This window comes from Mobula birostris, chromosome 2 (genome assembly GCF_030028105.1).
Source record: "Mobula birostris isolate sMobBir1 chromosome 2, sMobBir1.hap1, whole genome shotgun sequence".
In the NCBI taxonomy this organism is placed as follows: Eukaryota; Metazoa; Chordata; class Chondrichthyes; order Myliobatiformes; family Myliobatidae; genus Mobula; species Mobula birostris.
This window is the reverse complement of record NC_092371.1, coordinates 100,367,977-100,380,334: the sequence shown is the minus strand read 5'-3', so window position 1 is coordinate 100,380,334 and position 12,358 is coordinate 100,367,977. Positions and strand designations below refer to the sequence as shown.

General features: G+C 40.7%; 1 protein-coding gene across 3 annotated transcripts in view; it reads left to right on the top strand.

Annotated features, from left to right (window-relative positions):
- Positions 1–8: 8 nt before the first annotated feature.
- Positions 9–12,358, top strand: part of usp45 (ubiquitin specific peptidase 45) — a 99,453-nt gene continuing 87,103 nt past the window's right edge. For all 3 annotated transcript variants that reach the window (XM_072245717.1, XM_072245709.1, XM_072245726.1), the window contains exons 1-2: positions 9–313; positions 9,620–9,728. In XM_072245717.1, coding sequence (XP_072101818.1) covers positions 9,626–9,728 — 103 coding nt within the window. In that variant the 5' untranslated portion in view covers positions 9–313; positions 9,620–9,625. The remainder of the gene's footprint in view (positions 314–9,619; positions 9,729–12,358) is intronic.

Below are 12,358 nucleotides of genomic sequence, written 5' to 3'. Positions count from 1 at the left end.
CGGCGCCGCCGCTCGGCTCGGTACATGCGCAGCCGACGGGGAGATGGGGTCAGCGGCGTGAATGCAGTATAGCGCAGGCGCAAACTATAGAGCGACGGCGCCGGCCCGAGTGACCGCGAACCTGGTGCTAGGTGTCCGGTTGTGCGCGTCGAAGCTCCTAGAAGGCTGTGGCGAGCGTAAGGGTCACTCGGTTCACCGTTCTGGAGCCGCGGTGGGTGATTCTTTAGCTCCAGGAACAGGGCGGCTGCGGCCCACTGAGTTCCGGGACACCTCGAAGAGGCTCAGGGGGTGACCGGCCCCCTGCAGTGGGCAGGTGAGTGAGTGGCAGCCGGTCCCGCTTGTAAGGCCAGGTCGGTGGCTTCATTCCAGACCGCACAGTTCTGTTCGCGGGCAACGCCGCTCATTAACCCAGCAGTGAATACCACTACCTGGTTATCCCTTTACACTGTATTTGGTGATTCATAGTAATTTCATGTACTGTAGCTCCAAAGCAAATTTCGTGTCACGTCAGACGGTGCAAATAAATCGGATTCTGATCTGGCTGTACCATTTGCTATGACTAAGTTGAATTGAATTCCGGAGTAGCACAAAATACTGGTGGAACTGAGTCTGAAGCATTGACCTGCTGAATTCCACAGGATTTTGTGTGTGTTGCTCTGGATTTCAAGCATTTGTAGAATCTCTTATGTTTATGAATTGAATTCCGGTATGTTTTCGTAATTTACCTTGGTTCTCTGATACCTTGATGTCAGCGTCCTTTTCTTGGCCCACATGACCTCTAATATGTTGAGTATCATTGGAGCTGATTTTTTTTAAAACTCTGATGTCGCTGTGAAATTTTATTACACTAGTGAAATATTATTCATTGTGGACCCTCACTAGTCTGTGTGGTATGCCCTGTTCTCATTGCGATCATCAGGGAGGAGGAGTCTGATGACCTATGTGCAATGATTAAGGAACTGTTTTATCTTCCTCGCTGTAGGATTTCTGAACAGTCCACAGACACTAACTCGTTTTCTTTTTCACTATCTATCTTGTAATGTAGAGCAATATTTTGTCTTTGCACTATAGAGCCAAAAAAAATGTTATGTCATTATAGGACGGTGATAATAAACTTTGTTCTGGACAGGCATGTTTTCTTTTTGCCTATATTTCAGAATCAGATTTAATATCACCAGAGTATGTCGTGAAATTCGTTCATGTTTCAGGCCACCAATTCGCTAATTTTAATCCTCTTTCAGCTAAATGTTTTTTTTGGGCTATTTCAGAAGCTGGGTAAGAATCTTCTGGTCCTGAGTTGCAGATTTTGTCCAATGCATGGACTGTGGACTGTGTGTGTGTGTGAGGGAGGAACGGGGCTGTTGTTTGTTACTTGCGTTCTGCCGAGCATGGTAGGCATGCTATGTTGGTATTGGAATATCTGGCAAAAATTGCGGGCTGCCCCCCCCAACATTCCCTTGGGTGTGTTGGTTGTTAAAGCAAATGACAAGTTCTACTGTACATGATATGCACATGATACGTAAACTTGAATCTTGACCTAGGTGAAGATTTCCATAAGACATAGCAGCAGAATTAGGCTATTCGGCCCATCAGGACCCTTCTGCCATTCCATCATGGCTGATTTATTATCCCCCTCAGCCCCATTCTCCTGCCTTCTCCCAGAAATCTTTGATACCCCAACTAATCATGAATCTATCTCCCTCCGCTTTAAATATACTCAATGACTTAGTCTGCACGACTGTTTGCAGCAATGAATTCCACAGATTCTCCACCCTCTGGCTAAACTAAAGAAATTCCTCCTCATCTCAGTTCTAAATGGATACCTCTCTATTCCGAGGCTGTGTTCTCTAGTCCTGGACTCACCCACTATAGTAAACATCCTCTCCAAATCCACTCTGTCCAAGCCTTTCAATATTCAATAGGTTTCACTATTTATTCAAGAAGATTCTACCCTGCCCCCGCCCATTTTTCTAAACACCATTGAGTACAGGCCTAGAGCCATATGTTTGCCCTTTCAATCCTGGGATCATTCTCGTGAATCACCTCTTGGCCCTCTCTAATGTCAGCACAGCTCTTCATAGATGAGGGGCCCAAAACTGCTGTCAATACTCCACGTGTGGTCTGACCAATGCCCTTCTTTAAAGTACATGAATGAACCAGATTTTCAACAGCCTGCTAGTTATAATAACCAGTCATTTACTGATCTGGCTTTTTTTTAAACCAGGATTTATTTGGGTTAGATTCATTCAGCAAATGACTGTGGATCACTTTTCCAAATGCCTTGATTGCTGAGCAGCATCTGAAATAGGCTTAGTTGAATGGGAATCTACATTGGTCAAATATATCAATTCAATGAACCTAAAAGGAAGTGTTTGACCACAATTTGTTAGTATCTGAGATACCTTCAACAAATTTAGTAACTGCAGTGAAAGAAGTTACTTTTAATTGGACAAATTGTCTTTGAATATAAGAGAAAGGAGTAGAATTAGGCCATTTGACACATCCAGTCTGCTCCCCCCTTTCATCAGGGCAGATCCATTTTCTCTCTCAACCCCAATCTTCTGCTTTCTCCTGTAACCTGACTAATCAAAAACCTACCAGCCTCTGCCTTAAGCAGTCCCCATGACCTGACCATACCCATCAATGGCAATGAATTCCGCAGATTCACCACCCTCTGGCTAAAGAAATTCTTCGTCATCCCCATACTACATGGATGTCCCTCTATCCTGAGGCTGTGGACTCTGGGCCTAGACTCCTCCATGATCCCATGATAAGAAACATCTTCTCTGCATCCCAACCTTTTTTATTCCGTGAACCCCTAACCATTAACCATGGGGTCCTTGCGCCCACGTTGGGAACCCCTGCACCAGACCTTTCAACATTCGATAGGTTTGACTATTTATTCAATGATATTTGATGGGTTCACTATTTATTCAATGAGACGCTGCCCTCATTCTTCTAAATTCCAGCGAATATAAGCCATCAAATGTTCCTCATATTAACCTTTTCATTCCTGGTATCATGCTCATGATGATTCGCTGAACTCTCTCCAATGTTATCACATCCTTTCTTAGATAAGGGGCCCAAAACTGCTCTCAATACTCTCAGTGAGTACTCACCAGTGCCTTGTACAGCCTCAGCATTGCATTCTTGCTTTTTTATCCATATGATTACAGTAGAACACATGGACATTTCTATATCAAAAGTGTAGCATTTTTCACCTAACTTTTTTTCTTAACCAAGTCAAGTTTATTATCATTCAATTATGTACATGTATGTAACATAACATTACAATGTTTCTCTGATCCAGGATGTAGTACACATAATGTAATAATTTATGAAGGTAAGGATAAAATCTACGGATGAATCACACAAAATAAACTAAAGTGCATAAATTAAATATTGATAGGTACAGAGCAGATTAACCAGTGACATTTCGAATACAATATGGCAGGGAGTTCAGAAGCCTAATGGCCTGAGGGAAGAAATCTTTTCCCATCCTGACTGTTCTTGTTTTTATACATTGTAGTCTCCTGCCTGATGGTAGAAAGTCAGAGATGCTGGATGTGTGGGATCCTTAATAATACCAAGGGCCCTGCGTATGCAAAGCTCCTGATAAATGTCTCCAGTGGATGGTGGGAAGACCCCTGTGATCCTTTCAGCTGTTCTCACAGTCCTTTGTAGTGACTTTTGGTCCGATGCTCGGCTGCTCCCGTAGCAGATAGACCACTTTTTTTTTCCAGAGGGATCTTGCAATGAATTTCAATTTCAAGATTCGTTTTATGTCTCAGTATCATCGTTATTCATTTATCTTGTTGTCATTTCCAGGTACATTAGCTCATATGTCCAGGTGAATTCCATTAGTCATTTTTGTTCCAACATAGTCAACACCAGATATTTGTCTATTGAAATATAATAGTGGTACAGTAATCAAAGTTCAGAAGTGAATTTATTATCAAAGTACATATAAGTCATCATATACAACCCTGAGATTTGTTTTCTTGCGGATATATACAGTAAATCTAAGGAACACAATAAAATCAATGTAAGACTGCACCCAGCAGGATTGGCAAACAACCAATGAGCAAAAGACAACACACTGTGCAAATACAGAAGAGAGGGAGAGAAAAATAAATAGAAATAAATATCGAGAACATGAGTTGAAGAGTCCTTTACAGTGAGTCCATAGGTTGTGGGAGCAGTTCATTGTTGAGTGAAGTTATCCCCTCTGGTTCAAGAACCTGATGGTTGAGGGGTAATAACTGTTCCTGGACCTGGTGGTGTGGGTTCGAAGGCTCCTGTATCTCCTGCGCCACCACCTGACAGATTCATCTATCAATCATATCAGTTTAAAGTTGGAGCAAAAAAAAACTACCAGCTAAGAATTCCAAACAAATATAGAAATGTTTTCTGTAGCTGCAAAAAGTTTCACATCTAATTTTTGGGTCAGGGTTTTCAAGGAAAGAACCAGATTTGTTGCAAACAAAAAATCCTCCTTAAATAAGCAACTCCTCCATCACATTGGTAAATTTACAAATGATGCAAGTCTATGACAGAGCTTCACTAAGATCTTTGTAGCTTTTTTGGTCCCATGCCACCAGGTTCAGGAATAGTTGCTACTCTACAACCACGATGCTTCAGAACCAGCGTAGATAACTTTACTCACCACAACTATGAATTGATCCCACACCTGTGGACTCACTTTCAAGGACTAATCGGGCAGATTATTATTTAGATGGGGAGAAAATTCAAAAATTGGAAGTGTAAAGGGACTTAGAGGTCCTTGTGCAGGATACCCTAAAGCTTAACCACCAGGTTGGATTGGCAGTAAGGAAAGCAAATGCTATGTTGGCATTCATTGCAAGAGGAATAGTGTATAAGTGTAAGGTGGTGTTGATGAGGCTCTATGGGGCACTGGTGAGACCTCATTTGGAATACCGTGTGCAGTTTTGGGCCCCCTATCTTAGAAGGGATGTTCTGATGTTGGAGAGAGTTCAGAGAAAATTTACAAGGATGGTTCCTGGAATGCAGGGGCTAACATATGAGGAGTGTTTGTCAGCTGTTGGACTGTATTCATTAGAGTATAGAAGAATGAGAGGAGATCTCAGAAACATTTCGAATGATGGAAGGGTTGGACAGAGTAGATGTGGAAAGGCTGTTTCCCTTGGTGGGTGAGTCTAGTTCAAGAGGCCACAGTCTTAGAATTAGAGGGTACCCATTTAAAACAGAGATGAGGAGAAATTTTTTTAGCCAGAGGTCGTGGATTTATGGAAATCGTTGCCACATACAGCTGTGGAGGCCCGATCATTGAGGGTGTTTCAAGAGATGATTGATAGGTATCTAATCAGACAGGGTATCAAGGGATATGGGGAAAAAGCCAGAACTTGGAACTAGATGGCAGAATAGTTTAGCTCATGGTGGAGTGGCAGAACAGACTCGATGGGCCGAATGGCCTACTTCTGCTCCTTTGTCTTGTGATGTGATGGCTCTGAAAATCAAGAGACAGCTCATGTTCTCAATATTATTTATTTTTTTATTTGTACAGTTTGTCTTTTGTACATTGCTTGTCAGTATTTGTTTATATATAGTTTTCATAAATTCTATTGTATTTCTTTATTTTCCTGTAATGCCTGCAAGAAAATGAATCTTAAGGTAGTATATGATAATATATATGTACTTTGACAATAAATTTACTTTAACTTTGGCTTTGCTAGCCAAAAGAAAGACTCTCGGTGAGAATCAGAGGTTTGCTATTGTGCAGCAAGAGGCCTTCTGTCCCGTTGAATCTATATGAATAAAAAATTGGCTTTTTTGTGCCAGTATTTTCTCTCAGCATAGATCGACTCTGTTGCTAAAACTGTTTATGAATAAATTGTATTCTTAAGCTACTTTACCAGTTGTATACAATTGAATTTGCTATCTTGATCAACTGGTTAAGTCAGCTGAGGATTTTCAACTGCCTTTCAATTTTGACATGTCAGATGTTGCATTTTGTGAAGTGATCCTTGGGGAATGTGGAACAGGGGGATTTTGGAGCACAACTGCATAGTTTGCTGAAAGTGGTGTCACAGGTAGACAGTATTGAAGGAGGTGTTTGCCATGCTGGCCTTCATCATCCAAGGCACTGAGTATAGGAGTTGCAGTTGTACAAGATGTTGGTGAGGCTGCATGTGGAGTGTTGTGTAGAGTTTTGGTTTCCCTGCTATAACAAAGGCATTAAACTGAAAAGAATGCAGAGAAGAGTTACAGGGATGCTGCCAGGACTCAAGCATCTAAATGATAGGGGGAGGTTGAGCAGGCTTGGACTTTATTCCTCAGAATGTAGGAGATTGAGGGATGACCTTACGAGGTGTATAAAATCATGAATAGATGGGGTGAATGCATGTTGCCTTTTTCCCCCAGAGAAGGGGAACTGAAAACTAGACGTCATAGTTTTAAAGTGAGAAGGGAAAGATTTAAAGGGGACCTGAGGATCAAGTTAACCATCTTTACAAAACCTCAAACATCAATCATCAGGCTATTGAACCAGAGGGGATAACTTCATTCACCCCAGCACTGAACTGTTCCCACAACCTATGGACTCACTTTCTGGGATTCTTAATCTCATGTTCTCAATATTTATTGCTTATTTATTTATTATATTTTTCTTTTTGTAATTGCAGTTTGTTTTTTTTTGCACATTGCTTGTTTGTCTTGTGTGTGGTTTTTCATTGATTCTATTGTGTGTTTACAGTAAATACCTGCAAGGCAGTGAATCTCAGGGTAGTATATGGTGACATGTATGTACTTGGATAATACATTTATTTTGAACTTCGAACTTTTGAACAACTTCACACAGAGGGTAGTGTGTACATAGAAAGACTTGCCAGAAAAAAGTGGTAGAAAAGTCCATGGAGAGGAGGGGTTTGAAGGGATATGGGTAAATGGAAACTGTAGGTACTAGCATGGACAAGTAGGGCCAAAGGGCCTGTTTCCCTGCTGCGTTACTCCATGATTCTATCAATCCACACTTTGAAAGACAATAATCCTGATTTGATGAGCCACTGTCCAAAAGAACTGCATACCGTGCCTGTTATTGGAGGACCAGTCAAACAGATCTTCAAAGCTAATAAATTATCCAGTGAGAAGCAATTCCCATTTGAAGAGTAGACAAACAGGCAGTATATTGCTTTTTGGAATGGTCAGGCTGTAGGTTCTGGAGGCTGTCTGTCAAAGGTTTTTGAGAGTTTTTAAATCTCATTCTGAAATAGGACACTGACAGATAATTATAAACACCAAGATACACTCAGTGTATTTCTGTATGTTTATGGTCTTCTGCATTTAGCCCATCCACTTCAAGGTTCAACATATTGTGCATTCATAGATGCTTTTCTGCACATCACCGTTGTAACGTGGTTATTTGAGTTGCTGTCACCTTCCTGTCAGCTTGAACCAGTCTGGCTATTCTCCTTGACCTCTCTCATTAATAAGGCGGTTTTGCCCACAGAACTGCTGCTCACTGGATGTTTATTGTTTTTTTTTTTGCATCATTCTCTGTAAACTTTGGAGACTGTTGTGTGTGAAAATCTCAGAAACAGCAGTTTCTGAGATACTCAAACCACCCAGTCTAGCACTAACAATCATTCCACAGTCAAGCTCACTTAGATCACATTGCTTTTCCACTCTGATGTTTGGTCTGAACAGCAACTGAACCTCTAGACCTTGTCTACATGCAGTTATCAAAGTTCAAAGTAAAATTGGTTATCAGAATACATTCATGTCACAACATACCACCCTAAAATTCACCCTAAAAAGTGACACAACAGACTTTTAACACCATATGTCGCCTCTCTGGCTTTGAAACGGACACCTCTTTTTCCCTTATTAGGGAGAGAGTGAGCCTGTGGTATGTTGAATTACTGGGTGGAGTAGTCTGTGTCTTTGATGCTTTGCTGCACGCTTGAGTGCTCAGTGTAGAGTGCAGATGCCGTTTTGCTGGTGGGGGGAGGGGTTCGTTGCTTTGCTGCTGCTTGTGCGTGGGAGGGGGGAGCTGGGGGGTTTTGGGGTTCTAACATTTAACTGTCATTCATTCTTTGGGGCGCTCCTCTGCTTTTGTGGATGTTTGCGAAGAAAAATAAATTTCTCTGACATTAAATGTTCCTATTGAAACCCATTGAAAGATTCTTTTTCCTGTGGGCATACTCAGCAAAACTATAGAACTGTGAACAGAATCAATGAAAGAGCAAGAACATAGAAGACAATAGACAATAGGTGCAGGAGTAGGCCATTTGGCCCTTCGAGCCAGCACCGCCATTCACTGTGATCATGGCTGATCATCCACAACCAGTATCCAGTTCCTGCCTTATCCCGATAGACAACAAACTGTTGACTATAAATAAATAGCAATAAATCTCGAGAGTGTGAAATAACAAGGTAAGTGTCCTTAAAGTGAAATCATTGGTTGCGGGAACACCAGAAAGAGAATGAGTATAGTTATCCCCTTTTGTTCAAGAGCCTGATGGTTGAGGGTGGTAACTGTTCTTGAACCTGGTGGTGCAAGTCCTGAGGCACTTGTAACTTCTACCTGATGGCAAGAACGAGAAGAGCATGTCCTGGGAGGTGAGGATCTTTAATGATGGATGCTGCTTTCCTATGATATTTATGCATTGAGTTGCTGGTACATGATTGGCTGATTAGATATTTGTATTAATAAATAAGTGTATAGGTGTAGCTAATAAAGTGGCCACTGAGAGGAGGATAAAATGAGTTAAGCACATTCTTAATAAGCTGTTAGCTTTTATCATGGAGTCAGTGGGACTACTCAAATGAATGCAGAATGCCCTTGAGGTAAAGCTGAGGATCGAGCATAAATTACATTTAGACCTTCTCTTCAGGACATCATTGTTCAGCTACTCCACTCATTGGTGAGTCGAGTAAAAGAACAGACCTTTGCATCTGATTTTCAGTTTGCAAAACTTCAGACAAACTGTTAGCCTTACACCTTCAACAGCCACTATCAGTGATATTTACCAGGAGCGCTGAGTATGCAGGACCCTTAACATTGTCAGTGATCCCTCCCATCTGTCCAACATCTCTTTGCCCCCCAACCCCCCCCCCCAACCATCAGGCAGGAGTTACCGTAGCATTAGGATAAGAACTATTAGGATAGGAAGCAGCTTCTCTCAGGCTGTGGGACTACTGAACTCCCTGCCACCACTTATGAATCATCATACGGTCGGTCTCATCACATATGAAGTGCCAATAACAATATACTGTTCATTTTTTAACTTGTATCATATATGCACCTTATTATTTGTTAATTTATTTGTGGTAATATTAATTTTTTGTGTACTGTGTGTGAGTTATATGTACTGTGTTGCACACCTTGGTAGGGAGGAACGTTGTTTTATTTTGGCGTTATACATGTGTACAATTGAATGACAATAAATTGAACTTTAACTTGAAAAGCAACTATCTGAAAGGACTGACTTTAACCTTGCAGACCTTTTTCATTTATTTTTTATTTTAGACTTGACCTACACTTAAGTCTTTTTAACTGCCATCTTTTATGGCGGTCATCAGGGTGTATTGTACTAGTGTTCTCCTGCTGAGATATTTATGAAGCATATTAAATTATCAGTGACAGATGCGGGTGAAAGATCCATCCTCCCAAGGTAATGGTGACATGACAAAGAAGAGCAGAAGACCTAAAAAGCCTCAAGATGATGAGTCATCTGATGAAGTGTTGAGTAAGTAGATTTTTTTTTGTAATCATAGTTCCACAGAGCAACCTTTTAGGTTAGGAAGATTTTAAGGGGGAATTGCATTGTAATACTGTGGGTAGCTGTCAGTAACAGTGACAAAAGTGCCAGTATGTTTTGGTGGAGATTGCTCTCCATTTAAGCAAATATAAGAAAATAAATAGAATTTTCATTGCAAGTACTGCTGTTGTTTCACATATTTAGACTACTGCTTGTTTTATTATAATAGTGTCAGTAATGTTACATTACACTGTTGTACACATTTCATCAACCTTGTCAGTCCTCAGCCCATGCTATGCTGGATTTGTGCTAATATTATATTGTGACTGTATGTGCAGGTTCTTAACTAAGTGTACTGAGTGTGACTACATGTTTTGTGTTTTGCACCTTCGTTCCAGAGGAATGATATTTCATTTAGCTGTATACATGTGCATTGTTGAATAATAATCTTGAACTTGAAGTACAGAGGGACAACAAGTTAAGCTGCATTTTAATAGCTCCAGCGACCCAGGCTCAGTCCTGGTTTCCAGTTTTGTCTGTATGGGCTTTAAGTTCTCCTGTGACACAGTGTTATTTCAGCTAATAATGCATGGATTGCTCAAGAGGTGAACTTAAGACTGAGTAATAAAGGTTTTGCTATATGGTTTAAAAATATGACACAACAAGATTTTTCACTTAGCCAGCTTATATAGAACTTGATGGTTGAAGTAGAATGCCCTGGCAATTTTATTTGTCTTCTAGTCAGCTTGTTCAGGTAATATATGAAGTCTGAATTTAAAACAAAAGCACAAATTAGAAATAAGTAGGTATAAAATGGAGCAGTCATTTTCACAGAGTGAGACTGTAGATTTGAAAGTGGTATTTAATGATGTAATGAGTGCATTATGACATTTACAAGTGTCCCATTTGTTTACTTGTGACATGTAGTAGACCAGTGCATGTTGTAAGGAACTTTTAGAATTGCCAGGTACACTTGGTGGCCACTTTATTGGGTACAGGAGTGGAACCCGAGTGATCTGCTGCTATAGCCCATCCACATCAAGGTTTGAAGTCTGCATTCGGAGATGCACTTCTGCACAACACTATAGTAACACATGGTTATTTGAGATACTGTCACCTTCCTGTCAGCTTGAATCAGTTTCCTCTGACCTCTCATTGACAGTGCATTTTCACCTGTACAGCTGCTGCTCACTGGACATTTTTTGTTTTTCACACTATTCTCTGTAAACTCATGAGACAATTGTGCATATAAGTGCTGGGAGATCAGCAATTTTTAAGATGATTAAACCACCCAGTCTAGCACTAACAATCATTCCACTGTCAAAGTCACTTAAATCGCATTTCTTCCCTATTCTGCTGTTTAGTCTGAACAACAACTGAACCTCTTGACCATGTCTGCATGCTTTTATGCATTGAGTTGCTGCCACATGATTGGCTGATTAGATATTTGCATTAACTAGCAGGTGTACCTAATAAAGTGGCCACTGAGTGTATGTTGACATTTGTGGCAGTTAGAACAGGGGTTTCCAGGCTGGGGTCCACAGACCCCTTGGTTAATAGTAAGGGTCCATGACATAATAAACAGTTTGGAAACTTCTGAATTAGAGGTTCTTCTATATCGCTGTTAATAAAGCAAGCAATGAAGATTGAGCTTCTAATAAAATTTTCCTTATTGATGTTAAACAATGTGCAATTAACATTTGTAGCTGATTTAACAATGTATCAGAAGTCCCATCACATGATACATGTTCAATTCATTAACGTTTTTAAGATGAATCCTTTGCACATTACTGTAATGTGCTTTAAGCAGTAGTTGGGAACATTACAAAGAAAAACTGCTATTGCTTAATTTATTTGAAATTAAATCCTGGGGATCTTACCTGGTCACTCAACACTACCTTTCTGGTTGTGCACAGCGGCACCTCTACTACCTGAGGAGATTGAGCCAAGTCAGACTCTGTCCCCACCCCCCACAATTATTACAGAAGCACCATCGAGGGTATCCGAACCAGCTACATCTCTGCCTGGTACGGGAATTGCAAGCAATCTGACGGCAAGTCCCTACAAAGGATTGCAAGGACTTTTGAGAGGAACATTGGGATCTCCCTGTCACCCATTAGAGGTATTTTCAGGAGGGCTGCATGTGCAAGGCCCTTAGTATTGTCAGTTGTCACTTCTATCCATCCAGCAACCTCTTTGACCCCCTCCCATCAGGCAGGAGGTACCATAGCATTTGGACAAGAAACAGCTTCTCCTTCCAGGCTGTAGTAAGAATATTGGACTCCCTGCCACCACCCAGGTCTCATCACATATGAAGCACCAGTAGCATTATAGTGTTGTGCTGTTTACTTTTTGACATCTATCATATGTGCACATTATTATTTTGTTAATTTATTTGTGGTAGTAATATTTTGTGCTGTGTGTGTGAGTTATACATACAATGTTGTGCACCCTGATCTGGTGGAACGTTGTCTTGTTTGGTGGTATATGTGTGTATGGTTGAATGACAATGAACTTGAGTTGTAATGCACAATTTGACTTGGTGTTTTACCTGTATATTTTTAGTTTCTATAAACCAAACCAAATTCAGATTTGCTGTTTTATTTTCCAATACGCTT